At 46.7% G+C, this 22,968-nt stretch overlaps 1 protein-coding gene across 1 annotated transcript in view; it reads right to left on the reverse strand.

Moving 5' to 3' along the window:
* Window positions 1–21,100, reverse strand: part of LOC119463244 (uncharacterized) — a 29,910-nt gene extending 8,810 nt beyond the window's left edge. Inside the window, exons 1-7 of the mRNA XM_037724124.2 lie at window positions 21,071–21,100; window positions 14,666–16,231; window positions 11,465–11,716; window positions 8,248–8,431; window positions 4,621–4,878; window positions 2,566–2,736; window positions 144–290 (exon numbers count right to left, since the gene is read on the reverse strand). Of these exons, the coding sequence (XP_037580052.1) occupies window positions 144–290; window positions 2,566–2,736; window positions 4,621–4,878; window positions 8,248–8,431; window positions 11,465–11,716; window positions 14,666–16,216 (2,563 nt within the window). The 5' untranslated portion in view covers window positions 16,217–16,231; window positions 21,071–21,100. The remainder of the gene's footprint in view (window positions 1–143; window positions 291–2,565; window positions 2,737–4,620; window positions 4,879–8,247; window positions 8,432–11,464; window positions 11,717–14,665; window positions 16,232–21,070) is intronic.
* Between the last annotated feature and the right edge of the window lie 1,868 nt (window positions 21,101–22,968).

Genomic DNA, 22,968 nt, shown 5'->3' on the forward strand with positions numbered 1-22,968 from the left:
TCAGAAAGAGCGAAAAAGGAAAGGCAGGGAGGTTAACCAAAACAAAATTAAGAAAACAGGATGAATATTCTAACACACCAAGCAACTACGCTTTAAGAAACAGCACTGCCATCTGCATATGCAAGGTGGTCTTGTAAGCTTGCCTGCCATTTCGTCAGGATGCGGCCGGCGTCCATTGGCTGGGAAAACAATGCAGTCTTTTATGTGATGAAGTGCAGGCAGATCGACTGCAGTGAATTTCCTCACGTCGCCGGGATGAAGACAGGGGCATTTCGTCACCAGCACCGTTCCTGTGAAAATAAGCATTTTGTTTCATAACGCCACTGAGCCGTCAGTTTTCTGTGAATGAAAACAAGTGACGTATACTAAGTAATGCTTGTATTGCAGTGTAATGCAGTCTAACTGGGGGTTTCCGATTATCGTGTTATGTGGCTCGTTGGAGATGTTTAATGAACTCGGACACCGAACACAAAACGCACAAACTACGATATGACCACGATCAGTAGTTCGTTAAGTTCTCTGGTCCGCTATCTTTGCGTGTTCCTTCCCTTTCTCTTGACGGCGTCAAGCGTACATCTAGTCTCGCGTTAAGGTACGAGGACACTCTGCAGACATTTATATTAGAGGATAAAATTATGGTGTGGTTTTCCGTCGTCAGGAGTACTCTTAATCCAAAGCTTAAAAGGCATAAATAGCATTAAGAGTTACATAATGTTTTCCAATGTTTTCTTTAAAAAGTGACAAGTTTATCCTTCACGACACCATTCGTTCCTTTGAAACCGATTGTTGCATCCCATAATGCTTTAGAATTTATGCAGGACTACTTATGAGCTGTGAAATGAAAAATTTTTTAAAAAATATGCGATACGTGTCTGGGAATAGATACATAAAAAAACACAATAACTGCCATTTTGCAAGCCTATATTCTTAAACAAGAGGCTGTAATATAATACAGTCTCAATGAAATTCAAAAATCTTAGATAATCGTAGGCTAGTGCATTACATATTAAGACGTGCAAACTTTCAAGATAAAATCTTCATTGCGTGAAACTTCAATGCTCGTATAGCAAAAATTAAATTTTCGTTCCGGGAAAAAGAGTAAAGATTACAAATTTCAATACACACAAGAAAGCAAAGGGCCAGAAGACTAGTAGCAAGGGTGTCCTTGCGGTTCATCTTGTTCCGGCCGTTTTCCAGCTTTCTTTTTCTTGCTTGCTTTGCTCCATCAGAGCACTGGCAAGATGTCTGCCCGAGACGAGACTGGGCCTTCACATTGTAAGCTTTAAATGTTAACGAACATGGTGCAATTCCCATTTTGCCGCAGGACATCTAACATCGCGCGGTTTCCGCGGTTAAAGTGGAGGACGGCATCAAAGAGGCCAAATTTCAGGATTGGCAGGCTCGTGTACACGGATGTCGAAGTTATGTACACGTCCTTTGGAGCCCGTTGGCCATTCCCTTTCGCGCACTTCGTCAAATCAGGCCATTGAAGTGCCCCTTACGAGATATTTCAGCAAAACGTTAGCAATATTGTAAAATACGTTCGCCACATATTAATGAGAGCAGAATATACTAAAATAACCGATTGTAAAACAAGCAAGTAAAAATATGGACTGGAAACTTGACGCTTGCACCAAGCAAATAGCGTTTTGGCGTGTTGGTATGACAAGAAGCTTATTTTCAAGAGGTATTTCAACTCGAAGTATTTCATGAGTGCCCTCATACCTTAACAAAGAAAGCTGCATTGGTAGTTTGCACACTGCCCATGTTGTATGCGAATCGCTGGTGGCCCGTTTATTTTACAGAAACAGCGCAGTAACCGGCGAACGTTATGACGAAAGTAATTTTTGCATTGCAGGCAATGTAGCAAGGGCTGAAGCAGTCAGTTTAGTGACGCATGGTTACTCTGCATTTCCCACTGTGGAGTCGCATATACGAGAGTGCTCTCGTGTACCCGCAGGAACTACTTTACTACCCTGTGCGAAAAAAATAATGAGGCCACACGAAAGAAACACATGACAACACGAGCGCAGGCTGCTAACTGTTTATTTCTGGAAAGCAAGCAACATATAATTTAGAATCCTGAACACGTGTCGGCATTTTTTTTCGCGCAGTTTTAAAATGACAATGCGGACACGTGTTCAGGATCCTGAATGAAATATATGTTGCTTGCTTTCCACAAATAAACAGTTGGCAGACTGCGCTCATGGTGTCGTGTGTGTTTCTTTCGCGTGTCCTTTTTTTTTTTTCGCAGTTTTAAAGACCTCTAAAAGCTAATCATGGAATTTGCTTTTTTTTTTTAGCGGCGTAGACAGCAATGTAAACAAGCTTGACAGGAATGCTGAATGAGTAAATACAGTATAGTGCGATTGTGGGAAAGCTACCCGTGTCGCTTGTATTGAAATAATTGACCCAATAGCTACAATATATGGACTGCGTCGATTAATGCTCACCGAAGGCAGCAACGAACAGCGTTGGTACTGAACGACGCTGCTCGCTTTATACAGAATGCTCAGTAACTATATGAAGGCAAGCATATGCATTATATTAATGAATAAAAAATACCCGTCAGCACTGTAGTCACAGGGTCATCGTCAGGTCGGTTATGTGGAACCAGGGAAGTGTACTGCACAAACACTTGGCCATACTGCAGCGTCCTGGTCTCATCCAACACGCCGAACATGTTCCGGCCCATGTTGTGTGGCACAGCTATGCGGGACTTGGACAACAGAGACTCTGAAATTTAAAAAAGAAATTTACCATCTGATTATGAGGCACGCCGTAGTGGGGGACTCGGGATTAATTTGGACCACCTGGGGTTCGTTAACGTCCACCTAAATCTAAGCACACGGGTGTTTTCTGCACTTCGCCCCTCCATCGAAATGCGGCCGCTGTGGCCGGATTTCGATCCCGCGACTTCGTGCTCGGAGACCCTGAGCAGTCAAAAAAATGTGCTCTGGGTGAATACGCAGGAAGCGGCACACTATTACTGCACAGAAAATGAGGTGACAGGGAGAGGCACAGAGGAACTTCACAAAGAAAACAGAGTGGCATGAGCGTAATTTATTTACCCACGAGCGCTTGCTGCAGTGTACTGCGTGCTATAACTTGAGTGATGACTAAAAGGTCGGGTATTGGAGCTTTGCCAGTCGTCAAGCCTGAAATGGTTCCCAGGGAAGCAGCGATACCTAAAAGCGTTCGAGGCTGTATAATGATATGTCGAAAGGTTTTACGAAAAAAAATCAAAGGATGACGTGACATTATGCGCGTGCAATCTAACCACTGGTGTGGGAAGTCTTACTGCTGTATGTATATGCATTTTATTTATGAACATACATATATACACATGTATATGCATGTATATTTTCATGCATTTGCCGAAATAGCATTCCCAGTCATTTGAAACAACCTATTCAGCCACATCGTACGTTCGACATGTGCAAACCGTTTCCCAAGATTTCACGTCGTTTCTTTGTCTAAGTGAACTAGCTACCTATAAGAATTTAGAAATCGTAAAAGTAAACAGCTTACTCGTGCACAAACTCAAAGACATCAAAATTGAGGCAACTGCTTTGCAACGTGTATTGAAATCTGCTACATTCAAGGGAATTTTTTCTTGTTGCTAATTTGGACATTGACTGCGAAGAGTCGCCCATGTCGTCTTACTTTGCATATGGAAAGCTGTGGGAACGTTTACAACAAATTTCCAAGCTTGAGTTGTTGGGACAGTAAAGTGGGTGTACGCAATGTTTTTCGGAAGTGAGTTAAGTGCAAAGTTCGTTCAGAAATCTGTCGAACGATGCACTTATGGGGGGAAAAGGCTGTAGTTACTACTATAGGTTACTAACTGGTCGTCACATATGTTACTAACGTGTTGGTGTTTCCAGTTACCCTGCTATTCCACTAAACCCGCTATTACGCTAAGCACGTTGAACTAGAACTGTATTAACTATAATGGTGTAACTGTTACTAATGGGCTTCCTGTACCGCCTCCAAAACCTTGTAACCGTTATGAACGCATCGGAATCATGAAAAGCGCGCTGTTGTCTACTTTATGTGTAGCAACCAGATCATTGCCGTACAAAGGATAGAACCCTGAAACTGGAAACAACTTAAGCGATTACTGGCTGCTGTCTCAGCTTTCAACTTCAACAAAAAAAAATGTATAGACATTTACTTTCGTCAGTTATTGTGTGCTGACTGTGGCTAAACGTTCATTTGAAGGTTAATCTCAGACTGAGGGAGAAAACTGACCACAACTAGATTGTAAAGAAAGGGAAATACCTGCTCTCAGGGGAGACTAGACGTGTTCGCAATGCTGAACATGAACGACGGTTGCACAAGTTAGCTTGCCCGTCTTCTGGCAACACTCCCCAAAATGCGACTGTTGGATATGGATCCCGCGGAAACATGTAACACCGAACAAGCATGGTATGCCTTATCCGCTCACTTGTTTTATAATCCAAGAGTTTCCAGTTAGCTATCATTTGGGCCAAAGTGCTTAGAGACCATTGCTAAGTACTACGCAACAACGGAAAAAAAAGAAAAGAAAAGTGAGAGCGAAAAATCAGCCAGCTTCTGACAGAGTGAGGCAACTCTTAAGCTGGTATTATCGCTTACCCATGGATGTCCTGTATACCGCGAATAGCATTGAGCGCACGAAGGGGTCCCGAGTAAGCGAGAAACCATATCGTGTCAGCTGGTTGAACGGGAGCGCGGAGCCGACGTATGTGTCCAGCACCTGGAGCGCACTGCTATCGCAGACGAGGGCTTCTGTGAGAAGCATCACCATGCGTTGCTGCAGGCAGAAGAACATGCGGCTTGGGACGCCGAGCTGCTCTAGAAGCGTGATCAGCTGACGGTTGAGAAATACCGGACCTGGCAACGGTGGGAGAAGATGGAAAGAAGCAGGTGCACAAGGCGATTACACGCCGTCACCAGTACTGCATGAAGGCAAGAATACTGCACCACAATACAAGAGTCAATCAGAACTTCAATGAGGAATGCCGCCCCGCTCGTTTTCTCAGAACAGCACTGAACAGAGGTCGGCAGTTATTGACAGTAACCCCAATAGAAAGCAGGAATAAGAAAGTTAGAATGGCGCGACACGAAATGCATTTCACGCAGAATTCAACTACACCCCTCAGCACATGTCCAAAACCACGATTTCATTATGAGGCACGCCGTAGTGGGGGACTCCGGAATAAGTTCGACCACCTGGGGTTCTTTGACGTGCACCTAAATTTAAATACACAGATGTTTTCGCACTTCGATCCCACCGAAATGCGGGCCGCCGTGGCCGGGATGAGATCCGCGACCTCGTGCATATAAGATGGGGCTTCGATCAACTTTATTCGACTATACTTTCCAGAATTACTGCAAAGAACACATTTGTAAGTAAATGTGCAATAGGCAGCACTTTTCCCAAGCAGGTTTCGTAGAAGCCCGATAGCGCATTAGCTGTACAAGCCGTCGAGTTACGCTAAATGCTTTACGACACTGATCGTAGGAATATTGTGCATACGACTTGCCACATGTGTGTCATTTGGTATAGTTATTAAGTTTCTGTAAGAGTACCAAATATTGTAAGCGTTGTTTAGGGTATATAAGCGCATCAACTTTTGTTTTCTACTGCTAGTAAACTTATTCTGTCGCTATATGGACCCGTACACTTAACAGCTTCGCCAATTCACTAATTACACCAACCACATTACATGACGTCGCCCACAGTTTATTATTTGCAACAAATTTCTATAATTGTACGTTATCTAAACAAGTCTGACCCCATGAAAAAAAGAAAAAAAAGAAAAGAAAAGAAAAAGAAAAAAAGAAGAAAAAGAGAAAGACTTGCTACCGACGTTTGTCGAGATTAGATTTTTTACTTGCATCTGCGTAAATTTCCAAGTCGAAGCAATTTAACCCTTCCACTGGCGGGTTTTTTTTTTCTGACTGCTCCTCACCCCCTGCCGGGTATTTTTTTCATGTTGGTTCAGTGGAAATTTCATACTAGTAATGCACCATGATACTCCACAGGACATGTAAAGATAGTCAAACCTCGTTATTTGTAGCACGCTTAATTCGAATTTCCGGTTTATTCGAACTGACGATCTGGTCCCGTTAAAGTTACGTGTATTCCTATGGGCGAATGCGCCCGGTAATTTGAACGCGAAAGCATTTGTAACGGTTAATTCGAACATACGGCGCCTCGACAATGCGTTCAACAGCGCGTCCAAATTACGCGGCGGCGCCTCCGACCGGCATTGCTCCGACACCGCCATAGAGCAAAGCGCTTAGGAGCGACCCCCCAACGCCAAACGGAGAGAAAGCAAAAGAAAAAAAATGTCGCAGTTTCGCCCGAAAGGCGAAGCATCAATTGCGATAGCAAATTAGTAGAGAGCTATTCGGAGTAGGGATAGTAGTTTTATCGGCTGCATAAACTTGACACATTCGCTTACTAACTGAATTAACAAGCGTAGTGTCAGCGCGCACAAGCAAACATGAATAGATCACACTGAATGACCACAGACGACTGTCAAAACGCTAGCAGCAAGCGCAGCCGCCGCAGCGGGCGAAGGTTCGTGCGGTCTATCGCTTCAACGGAAATTGAGCGGCGAATGCACAGCGCATACAAAGGTCAGAGCCGTGTGGAGATAACAGACGGTGCGGGCGACCGCCACAACCGCGGGCAAAGTACTAGCGCAGTTGTTGGCAGAGTAGAAGCTGCGCCCCCCCTCCCCCTTCCTCCCGCGCTGCCTTCCCGCTTTCTTACTTTCGCGTGGGAGATTGAGTGGGCAGTTCCCATTGCGCCCTATTTCAAGATACGCCTTTGGTGAAGCAGCACAGTGTCGTCCCGCTTCCCTCCCCCTCTCTCTCTCTCTCCCATACCCCCACGGCTTTACGCGCGGCGGTCGCGTTTGCGTTCCGCCGTACGTTCGCTCTCCGTGATAGCGCGCGTCCCCCTGCGCGCTTTCGCTCGCGCACACGGCGCGTGGCGACGATTTTATCGCCCTTGGACTTTACGCGGAACCTGACAGGCGACGGCAGAAATCCGTTTGAAGTGTCCATATAATTGCCATCGCAGTAGAAAAAACGTGGCGGAAATGTCACTCTCGACGGTGAAACGTCGCGCCGGAACACGCGTGTACGAGTCGACGTCTCAACCAACGCTGCGGCGCAGAGAGAAGCAACGGCGGAGGCCCAGTCCGCCCAACTCTACCCCCGCCCGTGTAGAGGCCTCAAAAAGGAGGAGGAGCGTCTCCTGCTCCGTCTCTTCACGAACACTATGCTGTGCCCGGCGGCTCTTAAACATTTCGATCCGGCCTTTACTGGAGCTTGCCCGCACTGTGCGGAGAAGTCTTCGGACCTCTACCACATGGTGTGGGCTTGCCCATCCAACCCTGCCTTTTTCCCCTTACCCAACCCTACCCGGGAGGACTGGGAGGCTGCCCTGCTTGGCTGCTCAGACCTACGGGCCCAAAAGGCCCTGGTTAAGCGCGCCCAGGCGGCGGCTACTGCCACTGGGGTCCCGTACTAGGGACTCCACCTAGTGTTTGTAAGGGGCGGCCTCTTCAGGGTCGTCCCGAGCATACCTCCTCGTACGTTTTGTCGTACAAATAAAAGTTTTTCACCACCACCACCCCCAACTTCCCGATAACGGAACTTCAGGTAGCGGGCTAAGCTGGCGTCGGGCCGGCGGGAGCAGCCGCGCCGGCACGGCGAACGCGCACGGTGACAGTCGAAGGTGGGGGAGCTACGAGGGAGTTGAGAAGGAGGGCGAGGGGGGCCCTCGAAGCACACGTGCCTCGAAGTCACTGCCACTGAAGCGACGGCGTAGCCAAGGCCAAATGCATGCTCTGCCGCCCTCCTCCCTCACCTTCGACGGTCTCCGCGCGCGCCCGTTCGTGCCGGCGCCGCCCGCTCCCTGACGTTCTATGTGTTTAGGTTACCTCTGCATAGATGGTGGGACATGAACGCAATTTTTTTTTTTTTTTTTGCACGAGTTGTCTCGGGAGTGGCAGGGAGCGAGTTTAAAAAGCAACACGAGTATACTCGGGAGTAGCAGGGGGTGCCCGTGGGTGGTTTCACGAGTTATCTCGGTAGGGGCAGTTAAAGGGTTAATAAGTCAACATGCAATGTAAACTACGGGAATTACAGCATGCTCATACTATCAAGGTGCGAGTACGCCCCGAGTTCCCGCAAAATTAGACAAAGGAAAAGCAGTGAATGAAGTGGACAGTGCGCACTTACGAGGAGCCGAAATTTTTATCACTTCAATGCTGTCGGAGTTGACGCAGTTGAACTTGCGCATGCTCTTCCGTAGAACCAGCTGCCGTCCAGGAAGCAAAGGATTGTGGCAAAGCATGCCTTTGTAGCCGGCGTAGCGTATCTGAATGGCTGACGGTGTCACAAGAAGCTTCAACTTCTTGTGTACCTAGCATAGAAACAATATCGCTTGTCACATGCTCGTGTAGAGAAAGGTTCTTCAGTTACGAGAGTAACGCCACTGCCTCTTTAGACTGCTGGATTATGCCCCTACGCAGTCACTACGCGACGAAGAAACGCGAGACGAACAGCTAAAAAATAAAATGAAGTCAGAAGAGGCAGTCTTACGTTAAAAAAAAAAAAAAACGCTTGTAAGTGCGACTTGTTTGAGGCACGAAAGTCTAGAACAACTAGAGACATTACGCATACGTTTCATACTGCGAACCTTTCACAGGCGCACGCAGGATTAAGCACCTACGTAACCAGAAACGGAAATTCAGGAAACGAAAGGTATTTAAAATATTGCGCAGTTTAGTACCAACACATACGAACACTGCAGTGCGTAAGCCGAAATACTTCAGACTTTTCTAGTGCGAAAATGGCAGTTGACACTACTGGTATTTCCCCCCCCCCCCGAATATTTTTAATAAATAGCTTATGTTTAGTCCTGCTTGACTGATGGGCGGGGAGTCTCGAATACTCTTAATTTTTGTACTGTGCCTAAAAAGGCAGGCATAAGAACTTCAGTGAAGTCGAAACTCGCCGCGAAGGCAAGATAGCGCTCCCCATTTTAAGGCGTAGATGGGGGGGGGGTTACACCAGTGCATGCGAGTTCTCGGAACAAAAGCTAAGAAACGTGCATCAAATTCTTTAAACGAGACTCCTGATGGAGGCTCCAAAGCATCACGGGAGGTGGTGCGGTCCCTCATCGCTGGCGGAAAACGCTAATTGTGGGAAAACTGCAGCACAGCTATTGCTGACATCGGTCCTTGAACTATACTGCATAAATGTTATTCCTGGGTACTGCTCTGGCACCTCATTTCAAAGTAAACAAAAGCATGTAAACGGTTGATAGACAAGAAGCTGTAGTAACGAAACTACCCTTTGTGATATCACGCTCATTCCCGACACGTCATACCGTTGTGAAATAGTCAACACACACTCGTTTTATTTAGTTCTCAATTCCACACGCGCGGAATGGGAACAATTACTTTCCGTGAAGGCTTGAGCTGTGTCTAAACCTGCATAATTGAAAGTCCGCATTAATTCCAAACTGCGCAAAGTGGCACTCGCCACACAACTCACAAAAAATACATTTTTGCCCCTACAACTTACAGATAGGCCGCAGTGCAGGAAACTATTGCAGAAGTCCACCTGCAGAAGTATTGAAGAAATCCGCCTGACAGTTCCCATTTCAGGGAAGACCCAGAAACTTTTAAGCCTCCGAATCACAGTAGACAGCCCCTTCCGAAAACACTGTCTACGAAAGAGCGTTGTCATCTAAATATCTCCTTAGTGCCTTATGTTTCATTTAACTGTGCCAACTGCTAACTAAAGGCACAGGGAGAACATAAAATTGCGTAAGGCGATTGTCTCATGCTAGCGGTAGCTGCAAGTGGTACGCATTAGTGGAGGAAAAGCTTTCAAGAACACGAGTACACTGTCGCAGCGCGAATAGAAGAAAGGGCGAAAACTTTTTCTGAAAACGGTTGTAAACTTCTCATGAATTCGGAAGAACAAGACTCGGTCAAGCACCATCTCCATCGAAAAATACAAATCGGGAATAATCGCACGCACTAAATTCAGCAGTTTGGGCAGTGTTGTCAGGTTCCTGGGACATGCGCCCTTCCTATACCGTTTAGTTTGCACCCTTATTGTCACGCAATTTAAGGAGTGTTTACATTATTTGACCAAAAATTTCGCTCTTTTGCGGAGTGACCATGACGAATGGCCGCAATCAGACTGGTGCTAGCGTAACTTGTAGCATATAGGACCATATTCAAGAGCAAGTGTATGTTAGAAGGGTACCTTTAGGCACATAAGGTGGCGTCCAAACGCGCATGAGATACCAGAGGTTTTTGGGCACGTGTGTCACGGAGGTACCAAAAAATCTGGTTTGTCAATTATCAATCGATACACACTCAAACCATCGAGCATACTATAGGCGATGCTAGACGTTTCTGTGTCGATGGTTGCGTAGCCATGCCGTTACTGGGCCACATGACTGGGACTACGACAGCCTTCCTATTGGACACTGGACATGTATCAGAGGGCTCTGTTAATGCTGCTAAAGTGGTCGAAGACCGCTGTCAAGCTATATTACGAGAATAAGTGGGTAGAGTAGCGATAATCTAGCTGTATTATCGTTATTGGAGAGAACTTATGATCGCGGTAGAGCTTCGTGGCTGTCTTAAGGTACGTTCAGACTACGTACGTAATGTGCAGATATTTCGCAAGAAATGGAAGCGCAAACGCAAAAAGCGCAACTAAATTGTTCAGACTACAATCGTATGAAGCGTTAAGAGCGCAACAGTCGTCACGCACGCGAGCGTAATTGTTGGAAGGCCCGCTACTTTTACGTTTCATACAGATACGACAGTTACGGCGTGACCAGTAAGCGCCGCAGTTTCGGTTTTAAATTTCCGGTGACGCGACTACCGGCATCCCCAGTTAGAGCAACGGCCCAACGGACATGGCTGCGTGTGTGCGTAGTAGCTTCTGTGCGTAGTTCGAATAGTGTGCGTAGTTATGTGCGTAGTCTGTTTACAGGCGCCATGTTGAAATCCACCGAGACACAACTGGCCAGCTCACGTTTTGATTGGCCGGTCTTAAGATGCGTAACGTATGCAACTGACAATGTGAACGACCAGCATTGTTAACGATCTTAACGCTTGTAACGCGCGATACGGTCTTTATAACAGATGCGCGGTTTGCTAACGTTACGACCACAGTCTGAATATACCTTTACACGGCATATGCAGCAATGCCAGAGCACTTGGAAACGACAAAGCGAACGTGCCATAAAGCACTGGAAGGCGAGTATGGGCGTTGGGCACATACAAGCAGCGTCATACGCCTAGGAACCTTACCGTACCGCTAGGATGAGTCGCATATGCGGCATATGTGCTTACAACGAAATCGGCGCTTTGTACATCCGTTCCTACAGATGGAATCAGAATAAACCCAATGCGGGTGCACGCACCTCTTTCAGCAGTTGTGTGGAAATCATGCCGATGCCATCCGAAAAAATGTACTCTTCGTTTGTCACCGAATGTTTCCCTCCCAAGATATCCGGGACTTCCAGCACTGAGTCGCTGAGGAGGGGAACTTTCACGGATTCTTCTGTGGATGAAAAACATTGGCCCATGCGCGCCATCTTCTTTGCAGTGTTAGAAATGCCGCTGAAGTCGCCCATCCAGTAGCGGATCATGTCGGTGGAGTAGCCTTTGCCATCCTAGGAACAAATGACGAAAACAAAAGGTCAGTTTCACTCGAAAGTCGAAGCAGCATTGATTGCGATAGCAAATTATGAGACAGCTATACGCAGTAAGATTAGTCGTTTTATTAGCTGTATAAAGTACTATAAACATTTGGTTACTAATTTGAAATGTAGGATAGGAAAAAGTACAAAATAGTCTTCCAAGTTTACGAACAGGGCGCGCCGCCTCTACAAAAATGTGTTCTTAACGGTAATAGATTGCTGCGCAAACACATAGCTGTATTTGTTCACTCCAACCGATACTGCATGAAACGGTGCAAGACCTACTGCATTATGCACAAAAAGTATTTAGCCGCCGCCGATGCTATACAGAAAGAACACGTGCCTGAAGAACTATGATTGGCTGACGCGCTATTATTTACCGCTTGGCAACTGATCTATAAAACAACGTGCTGTAACCATTGAAACGAGGCCAGTGGTATACAAATGTGAAAGGTCGGATAGGAAATGAAAGAAAAATCCCTGTCCGCGGTCCCGTCTCTCCCCTTTACCACTGGGGACGCCATATACATGAAGTAGCAGGATGACATCCATAGCCTCTATGACGTGCTCGAACAATGCATTGGCCCAAACCGCTGGTAAATAAACCCGTACGGCTTTTAGTTACTTGAAATGCTGAAGTGCCAGGGCACCCTTAAATTCAGTAAAGTATGCTTCGCACATAACACCATTTTAGCACCCTGAAAACAACGAGAAGATGCTGTAAGGGTGTTCTGCTGACGAGTACACCCATTTTTTCCCTTGGCTTCGTCTTTCTGAGGATCGGATCATTTTCGCAATATTCAGAAATGGTAAGGGTGCAGAAAGGGTATTTCGATATGCAATCCACCCTCGAGGGTGTTATTGTCTTTAATGTGTGCGATGAGCAGTGCAGCATTATTTTTGCTTTGCTATCCATAATTTTCAATAACCTGCAGGAACAAAACAAAAATATGAACAGTATTCTCTCGTTCAAATTATCGCAATGTTGATGCAAAAAAAAAAGATATTAGCAAGCATCCTCCGCTAGTTTCAGCTGAAACTGAAGCGACAACTTCCTCGTATATCTGAGATAACTAGAGAGGAACTATTCTATCCCTATCGCGGATACGATCACTTTGGCGAGATGTCGCGTGCCTCAGGGCTGCTACACTCGTTAGTTAGCTTCTTTGGTTAATGATACGAGAGCCGTAGTGGCTGCGATGTATGAATATGTTGGTGTGTACTCGGCAGGGAGCCTTCAGCCTAGATGAGAAAAAAAGGAAAAACACGCCGATTTATTCATGTTCCCTGCAGTTATGGTCATGCCATCAGATAGGCTGCTGCCAGTGTCTTGGAACGTTACCCGTGCGTTAAGGTGCTTTTTCTTGATTGTCTTAATCCTGCGTTCACGTGCCAGTGTTCCAGCATAGCGCGTCGTGTTCGACAGAGGAAAGCTGTGTAAGGTGCATGGCGAATGAGAGTTGCGTTCTTTCGTTGCCCAAAACGGGCTGCAGGTGGCTGGGACAGCAAAGCGGGACGTGACGCCACGATTGAAGTGGGCCGCTATCGCAATAAAATAAAACTCCGGTGGAGGGCTATACGCGAACTCGCAGTAAGCATGCATCGAGCACAGCGTCAGCTGCGAGCGACCCCTAAAGGAGACGAATGACTCAAGTCTGAGACGCGCGGTTTATAGAGTCTTAACGTTAAGTACTCCAGTATATGGAAAGACTTACATAAGGACCATTAGAAACTTGCGCCCGTTGCCGCAGAACCCACCACTGTACCATGGTTCATTGTAACGTTGGAAGTTAATGTGGGCTTTCAGATTTTAGTGGACAACATTTAGGGCTATCGCCAGTATACGAACACGTGGGCCCTTTAGTTTCCTGAAAAGCTGAGCCTTGAGACAACTTTTGGTCTATGTAGGGCCATCGCGGAAAAGTTCTCCGCAGGCTCCTGCCCACAACAAGCAAAGATCGGTTCAAAGATCGACAGTAACCACCTGGCAGCGACCCAGCTGGCTTTGTACAAGATTCCTAGCGAGTTGCAACGTAAGGAGCAAGCTGCCCTTAGATACTACTAGAGTCATCAATGACAAGGAAATTCATATTCGTGAAATTTCTTGAAACGAGTCACCGCGGGGAAAGCCGCGTGTTAAACTCCAGTGCACCGAGAAGAGACAAGAAAAACAACGTCGATTGACCTAGCCCCACGGAAAACGATTGGACTCTTGGTACTTTGATGCTCACGGACTGCTATGAGATATTTTTTCCTTCCCCAAATGGTGCCGTACTAAGCCTGCCGATTGTCGCCACGGCCCCTCCCTCTGAAGCGGTAGTCGACGAGTATTCAGTCATTTGTTTAACATTCACTAACCAATCTTAACATCCTTCAGTAGATCCGGTTTGATTGACACGTTACCATTACATAGGAGTCACGAAACGAGACGCACCAACAACGTCCGAAGTGGCGGCTAGGGAGGGAGAGAACAGGGCAGGACATTCGTCGATCGCGCTGTTGACAGCAGACGCCGTAAAACCATCTTGAGTGGTGCAAATTCTGGCACAGGGTGTTTAGAGAAATTGACAGGGTAGCACCACTGCGAGCTGTGATGTGGCGTTGTGGGTTTTCAGGTAATTTTCAAAGCTTACTAGAATTTGATATTTGAAAGATACTTTAGTTGGGCTGAAAAGACCTCCCAAAAATAAATCAGCTCATATAAAGCGTGACGGTTACAATGCTACTTTGTTAAACAGCGCGAAACAAGATAAAGCACGGCAAAAAAAAAAAAAAAAAAACTCTTCATCCTCCACTTTTTTACCCGTACGTGCTGTTTCGTGTTGAACAAGATGAAACACCAACTAGCCCGCTCTTATAACTTACAATGCTATCACAGTACAAGCATTGCATCAGAAAGCACTCGTAAACAACCCCACTCACCGTAGCGTAGAACCATGTACCGTGATCCCGCAGTTGGCTGCACGAGGAAGCCAGAAGCTTGAATTGCCTGTCTCCTACGACCAGACCCTGTCGAAGAGTGTCGGTGACGACCCTTTCGACTGCCAAATGCCGGCAAGAGCCGGACATGAGCGAGTAGGATAAGTGCTGCAAATTGTCATCGCGAAAGGACACGCGTAGCGAGTACTCCGCGTCGAATTTGCGAAGGATTCTGTTCTCGCTGTGGAGCTGGGGAGGGAGCAACAGAACCTTGGACGGAGTGACTATCGAACGTCGAACCAAGCGCGTTCCAGCGGGGGCCTTTGGCAGGTGAATCGCAGCGGTGCAGAATTTGGCATACAGTTTCGGTAAACACTGGATGATGTCCACAACTTCGTGTTCCTCGATTGCACTACGGATCGCAAAAAGAGCAGCCTCTAGGGCAGCACTGTTATTGTGGGCAAAGTTAACCAATTCCTCTTCGAACTCTTCCAGCTTATCCCGAGCAAGCAAAGCCATTTGAGAGTATCCATTGTTTCCTTGCTGTAGAACTGCGCTTAAGGCATAACAAGCGGAGAAACCAAGGCGCGGCTTAACTTTGGTGGTGCATCGCTTCCTGATCTCTTTCAGCTGAGAACCAATTTTGTGCGTCAACACCGGAGCGTACTGAAAAGTTGTTTCTCGCTTGCAACGGGCAGTTAGACGACTGACCGCTTGTCGTGCTTTCAGCTTGTTCCTGAGACTCAACTTGACAACAGAGCTTCCGCCGATGTCGCAGCTGCGCATCATCCAAAAGCAAGGGCATCCCAGTTGAAACACTCTGTTGAACCATGCACCGTCGACATTGCCGTTGGGCATGTCCCACCTGCAGGAATCCTCTGCGCTTCGATATAGCAATGGGACGGTGACTAGGTGAAGGTAGATGCCTATGGTGTCATGGTCTTTTTCTATCTCATTCACAACAACCCGAAAAATGCTGCCGTATGGTATCTCCAGCTTGAACGTGCTGGAAACGTGCTTGCATGCGTGACTGTGGCGCAAAAAGAGCAGCACTTGCAGTAACCTCTCGTCATGCTTGAAAGCGCAAGTGAGCGTGTAACCTGGAGGGCCATCATCGGCAAAAACTACGTGGCTTTGTGCGAATACGGAGAGGCCTGCGAAGGTTCCGAAAGAGAGCGACTCCAGTGGTATAGTTGTTTCGTGCGGAGCCCAACCGCGCCAAAAGCCGCGCTCGCGGTCCGGTATCAGCCACTGCAAATGCCCCTTGAACGGAACGATCTTGCCCAGGAAACACCACTGCTGGGCTATCTTTGAACACATGGTGCCCATCTCGCTACAGGAGGCGCTGCCGTCTAGCAGAGTAATCGTGCATACAGCCTGGAAGATGCGCTCCTCAGTGTGTGTACCCGGTTGCAGCACGACATCGCTCATGCTAAAACGTGCTCTTCGGGATATGTCAATTGTAGTGAAGAATCGCTTATACATCGAAACGGAGTGTTGCGGCTCACCACCATGAGCTTTCCACACGACCAGAAAAGACAGGCTGTCTGCCATTTCTTCTGGCCACTCCTGAAACAGTGAAATCAGAGTGTCACTAATCGTAGGATACCCATGTAAGGATGCAAACTTCAGCCAGCGCCTCCTCTATTTTTTTTTTTCAATGCCAGTGCAATCGCTCGCTCCGCAATGGGAGCCGTTAGTGCGCCTTAGTTCAGCGAGTTGCCGCGATGTGACGCTACCGAGAGGGTACGACTAAAATTCCTATATAGAAAAAATACCGCCATCTACTCTTTCCTCCGTCGTCTGCTCTCCTAAAGCGCTTGCTTTTTTCTTTATTTTTTACTTGCGAAGGCAAGTCGACGGAGGCGGCTCTAGAAAGTCCACGTTGAAACTTTCAGGCCGGGCGCGCTGCCACCGCCGCCGGAGACTGCGGCTACGCAGAGGTACATTCATCATGGCTCTGGGGCGAAAAAAAATATATATAAAGTGAAAGCGCGCGCTATCATCGTCCAATCGGAGATACAGGAGAGAGCGAAGCGGCGTTGATCAAAGGATGGCGGTACTTTTCTTATATAGGGACTTTAGACTAAAGTCCCCTATATAGGGACTTTAAGTACGACTGCTTGCGTCATGCGTGCGCCTGAGCCACTGAGCGCGCGCCGCTGCCGTTCCGCAGGAGATGCGGTAGACCAACACCACCTAGATAGCACAAGGCCTGCTCACTCCGATCCATGACGTCATGCTACCTGGCCCGACTGCCATAGAATCTAATGGGGATGCTCCCGAATAAGCAGTGGTGATTTCGACGTCATCGCTTTCGTCACGCCAGGCTTGGCAATAGAAATTTCGGGCCAGGTAGCATGACGTCATGGATCGAAGTGAACAGGCCTTGTGCTATCTCGGTGGTGTTGGGTAGGCGTTTCGCGCGTCTGTCAGGATTACTTCGACTTCCGTCGTGAGGCGCCACTCGGAGGGTACTCTCCCCCACGACCGTAAAGCAGGTGCGAGCGCAAGCCGACGGGAGAGAGCAGGAAAGGGTAATTGGCGAGGGTGGTGAACCGTTGGATCGGCCGCATCTGGCTGGCATTGAAAAAAAAAAAAAAAAAGAACAGGAGGCGCTGCTTCAGCTTTCGCGGAGCGCGATAGTGCACCTACTAGAGCTTCAATTCCGGCTGTGTCGCGCTCGCCGAAAATTGAACCATTAACACAACTATACAACAACCGGTCCAGTGACACACGCTGACACGCACTAACTGCGGTGAATACACATGAGGTCCTATGGGGGAGGTATATATTAGAATGCCGCATAACTACGTATGACTGCCGAGATTTATGATTATGACTACACAGGGTGTTTCAGCGAACACAATTTTTAAAGGTTGCATGCCTGCGGCAGATAGCACAATTCTAGTTCATGAGGTCGTCTACTGAAAGAGGCGGGTGGACATTACCTGCGCAAAAAATTGAAATGTATGATCGACTAATTAACAAAAATTCCCCAATTTTTTTACCTAATTACCTTATGGCTCATACATCCATTTACTTTCTGCACAAAACGGTCGTTTTATGCATTGAAGCACAAAAGTAACTAGAACGCCAATGCATTTCTCCACAAATTTCGGGCATTATTATCTAGAAACTGGCGTCATCCTGAATATTCGTTCCAAGTGGATCCGCCTTGCGAACTCCACTGCTAGAATTTGTAAATTGGAATATGAGCCATAAGGTAATTAGATAAAAATGAGCGAATTTTGGTAATTTGTACGAATGTCCGCCTCTTTCAGGCGACGAGCTCATGAACGAGAATTGTCCTATATCTACCACAGGCAACCATTAAAAAAATTTTAAGTGTTCGCTGAAACAACCGGTATATAGCGAGTTTTGAAGAGGTATTAAGAGTAATTAAGGCTAATAAAGGAGGAACAATATTAGTTACGATGAACTTAATCCTGAATTAGACTTAAGACTAAGGAAAGGTAAGGCAGCCTAATGGGGATTAAATACTATGAAATTACTTAGGAGTAATGACAATTATTTCAGGGGAATGAATAGTGAGGATAATGAAAATTAGGTTAGGTTAACTTCTTAACCTAATCAAAAGCAATTACGGCACAATGAATTAAGTATAATTAAGATTATATAATTTAACATTAATTAAATCTAATTTCGACTGAATAACATGCAAGATAACCGGGATTAATTAAGACGGATTAAGCCTAATTCAGATTAATTACGAGTACATTTAGGCAAATATTAATTCCGACTAATTAGTAGGTTCACCAATTAATTTCAACAGATCATTACAATACTTGCAGCAGATTGTGTCCTCCTCGACACAGGGAGCCGCGGTGTGCGTAACTTCTCAGATAGTGCGGGAGCATTTCCAGTCGCTTAAAAAAACATGGCCATCATACGACAAGACGTGTGCAAATACGTCAGAGACATACGTATGTGTGCAAGATCAGCGATAGGAAAGAATTTTACGCACTATCTGACAAGCCCCACTACGAAGTTTGTGGTGTTTTTTTTTTTTTTTTTTTTTTCTGTAGTGCTGGTCGCAGCTAACTCAAAGGTCACTACACAGCTGCAAGATCAAACGGTGCGTTTCTGAACCCTGCGGTCTGGGCTAAATACCATGGAGTAATACCCCTGTCAAGCGGGCAAGTTAAGTGCACTTACAGGGAGTGTGCTTCGGGACCTTGAGTGACACTTTAGGCTACGCGGTTCTAAACGGGAAAACAGAGTGCACTCGCAGGAAAAAAAATGGCGACAGACTACGAGCGCGTTTTGTGAAAACGTAGATTAAAAAGAAAAGTACTTCTAAAAAGTGATTGTCTTACGTTGTATTATTAATTAAAACAAACTTAATCTATGTTTTTTCAACAAAAAACGAAAATATTTTTTCTTTAAGAGTGTGGCAAGTCAATGCCGGCCAAGAAAAATGCCTAGCCAATCCAAAACGACATAGCGGCGTGCGACGAGGCGGCATTTGATCCTGCTCGAACAGAATATGAACGCGTCTTAGGCTATTATTTGTGTGCAAGAACTGTTCAATCACTAAAATGAACTTCCGTGTCCTTTTTTTATGCATTACATTTTATACCATTGACACCGCTGGCGACGAGGCTACGCACTCGGCCAGCAAAGTGTGTTCCGTGAACGCACTTCGACCGGAGTACACTCTGCGGCGAGTGACACTCCACTTGCGACGTTTAGATTGGGCAAAGTGCACTTAAACCGAGTGACACTCTCCGTAAGTGCACTTAACTTGCCCGCTTGACAGGGGTATAACTTTCGCTATCATTTCTGACTTGTAATTCATACTTTAATTTTTATAAAGAGAGATACAGGGTGCGCAAAGGCAGCTACAGACCATTTTCTTCCCGTCTAGTTATGTTTGACTAAATAGTTTGGAACAATTACAAACTGAACAAATGCTGGCTGGGATTAACCACTGCTTACGTCGGGACACTTAGTGAAACATTATTTGGCCGGAACCATTTCTGCCATTCTACACTGGAGTAAATACACAACAGGCACGAAGTGTACGTCTGATCTGATATTTCCGAAATCTTCGCAAACAAATGCGAATCGCTAGTCTGGGCCGCTATTTTGTAGCGATGCCTTTGAAGTAATAATGCCTTTTCGCGCTTATCGCGCTTTGTCAGTGGTCAGAGCGACGGTCCGCTCACGATATCAACGTTGATAACGCGAGCGGACCGTCGCTCTGACCTCTGACAAAGCGCGATAAGCGCGAAAAGGCATTATTACTTTAAAGGCATCGCTACAAAATACCGGCCGTGCAGTGGTAGAACAAATTGACGTTCCACCACGGCTCCTTTCAAGCGCCCCAGCATACATTTCACACAGGCTAATACTTCGCTTGTCGGTCGTGACAACTCGTCGTAGCAGACGACGAGCACGATGACGCGACCTCATGTGCGCGAATTCTTTCGCGTTGCACGCACTGAGCATGCGCAAAGCTTTGCGGCGCGACCATTAGATTGCGTTGATAGAACCAAACGCCACGAGCTCGATCCCGTGTTCACGCTCTAAAGATCAAGATAGTACAGTGGCAACCCCGGCGCGGCAACGGATTAGGATTAGCGCAAGTGACCGATGACCGGAGCGGCGAAATCACGACACGGAGTACTCTTGTTCCTGGACACGCCAATAACGAGAGTGCCAGGCACGATCCGCGCTTCAAAGCGGGATTGGTCGGCAGAAAGCATCCCATCCTAAAGCCCACATTTTGTAATGCTACTTTATTGCGCCACTTTTCGGCCACCCCCGATTTGAAACGAGGATCGTGTCTGGCACTGCTTATCGGCGCGCTCGGGTACAATATAGCGCCGCGTGTCGCCGCCGCTCTGGGCCGGTATTTTGTAGCGATGACTTTCCGATGCTAATGCCTTTTCACGCTTGGTCAGTGGTCAGAGCGACGGTCCGCTCACGTTATCAACGGGATCAGCTGGCCGCGAGCGGTGGATGATAAAACTAGTATAGAATAAGGCATAAGGCATCGCTACAAAATACCGGCCCTGGTCATCGGAGAAGAAACGAAAAAGCGCGGGGTATGGCATGTCACGCAAGGCGCAGCATTACGACGAGATGGTTATGCTCTCGGACAGCTCTCATGGCGTTGAGAAAGGACCGATGCACTGCTCTTAAAAAGCAGTCAAATTAACATAGGCGCCGAGTGTATTTTAGCATGGGCGTAGCTTTCGCGCGTTGCCTCGTTTTCTTTGCATACAGAAAGCTCACACACCGAAACCTACGCCAGCGACAGCGCAATGAAACTACGCTGCACGTCTGACAACCAAAAACATCGCCTACTACACGATAAAACTGCCATTCGGAACGGCTTGAGTGTGCAACAATATTAAGCCTGAAATGGCGGGTACTCACATCAACGGGTGCTAGTCGGTGCGCCGCTGTGTGCCAAATGAATGGCGAAGGCAGAGGCCTAGCGAATATATCACCTCCGAATGACGTCATCTTATGTCATTGGGGGTTAAAGAAAGGCAATGCGGTCGCTCGTCGCCGTCACGATTGAACCATGGGCGGGGCAAGCACGAGCATCGCGTGAAAGTGTGATACAGTATTAACCTCATCTTTACCTTCACAATGAAGGCGCGTTCCGCTTTCAATTCATTCTTCATAGTCGAAAGCCAGCTGAGCTGATAGCTTGATAGGAACCATGCACATTTGAGCAGACCTGGGGTCGCGTTTCATTCATATCACTGTCCATTTTTGAGCACAAGGCCGTGCTTTCGATTCCCAGATGCGGCGGCCACATTCCGATGGGGAGGGAATGCAAAAACGCTCGCTTGCCGAGCTCTTGGTGCACGTTGGAGAATTCCACGTGGTCGTAGTTAATCCGGAGCACCTCACTATGACTACTCTCACAGTTAGTGAGTTAAAAACAATTTAATTCTGAGGTTATATGAGCCGAAGCCACGATCTGATTATGAGGTATGCCGTAGTGGAGGACTCTGAGATAATTATGACCTCATAACGTTCTTTAACGTCCACCCGAATCTAAGTAAACGAGCGTTTTTGTACTTGGCCCACATCACATTGCGGTCGTGACTGAATCCGCTTTTTCGAGCACAGCAGCCCAGCGCCATAGTCACACAGCTGCTGTGGCGGGGCCAGTTCGTGAATTGCTTTGGAGCTGTTGAAATGAACATTTTAGCGATTTCAGTGCGAACTGCAGTTACCAGATAGGAAATAGGCTTAACATGTCCGTTTGTTTCGCAAGAACTTCCCACATGGAAAGAAAGGGAAAAGGTTCGGGCAGAGCTTAGCTGCCGCTAATCGTCCAAGTATGCGATAGCATGCTTGTGAAAGAGCCTTAGCATGGGTGTATAGCAATATACGATAGCATGCTCATAAGTATGAGAGATATATATTTTTATACAGGGTGTTTCATGTAACTTGAATCAAGGATATAAAGGAAACGTGGTTAACCGCAGCTGGATGAAACCAACGACATATGGTTTGCGATCATGTGGCGCTCCTCAAAATATTTTTTTATATTCCGCTTAATTATTTTATTAACTGAGATGAATTATTCAAAATTTTTAATATTCACTTAAGGACCAAGTGCGTTTCGTTACGTTGTAGACGGGGTTCATAAACGACCAATCCAATTTTTTCTGGCAACGCACATGCCAAGGTCGATCCAAATGGTCGCGAAGCTTCGGGCGAAAGGCGCTTCAGAACGAATTGTCACCGACATTAGCAAGGGTGGTCATGGGAGCAGCGATTGAAGCGCGACTATGTTGGGAAGGAACAAACATTGCGAAAGAAAAAAGCGGTTTTTAATTAAAGCGATACACAGTTACATTCATTCAATGAAAATAAAATTCCTAATCAATTTTACATACGCATGGCGAGAAAAGAACAACTCTATTATACTTGATCATTATCAATAAATACCTTTTTTTCAGCGCCCACCGTAAGAAGCGCCCACCGATAGCCGCTATCACTTGCAATTCAATGCAGCTCTTGAAGTGGGCAGAAAGGGGCACTCGTAAAGTTCACCTGTTACAATGCGCCCCCCCCTCCCCCCCTCACATGTTGTGTTGCTTTGTTTGTGGATGTTTGTCTGAATTTGGTGACGTGTGTAGTTTCATTGTTTCTTAACCTGTTCAGTCAAAAGTACGGAGTGGCGACCGCCATATAATTGTTCACTTTAGTTGTTTTCGTGGGAGAGCGCTGGCCGACGGGCTTGGCGTCCGAGGAAAGGACGAGCACTCTACGCCCAAAGCGTTCGTCGGCATCCAAGCAAATTATCTTCT

Source organism: Dermacentor silvarum, chromosome 1, assembly GCF_013339745.2.
Source record: "Dermacentor silvarum isolate Dsil-2018 chromosome 1, BIME_Dsil_1.4, whole genome shotgun sequence".
NCBI lineage: Eukaryota > Metazoa > Arthropoda > Arachnida > Ixodida > Ixodidae > Dermacentor > Dermacentor silvarum.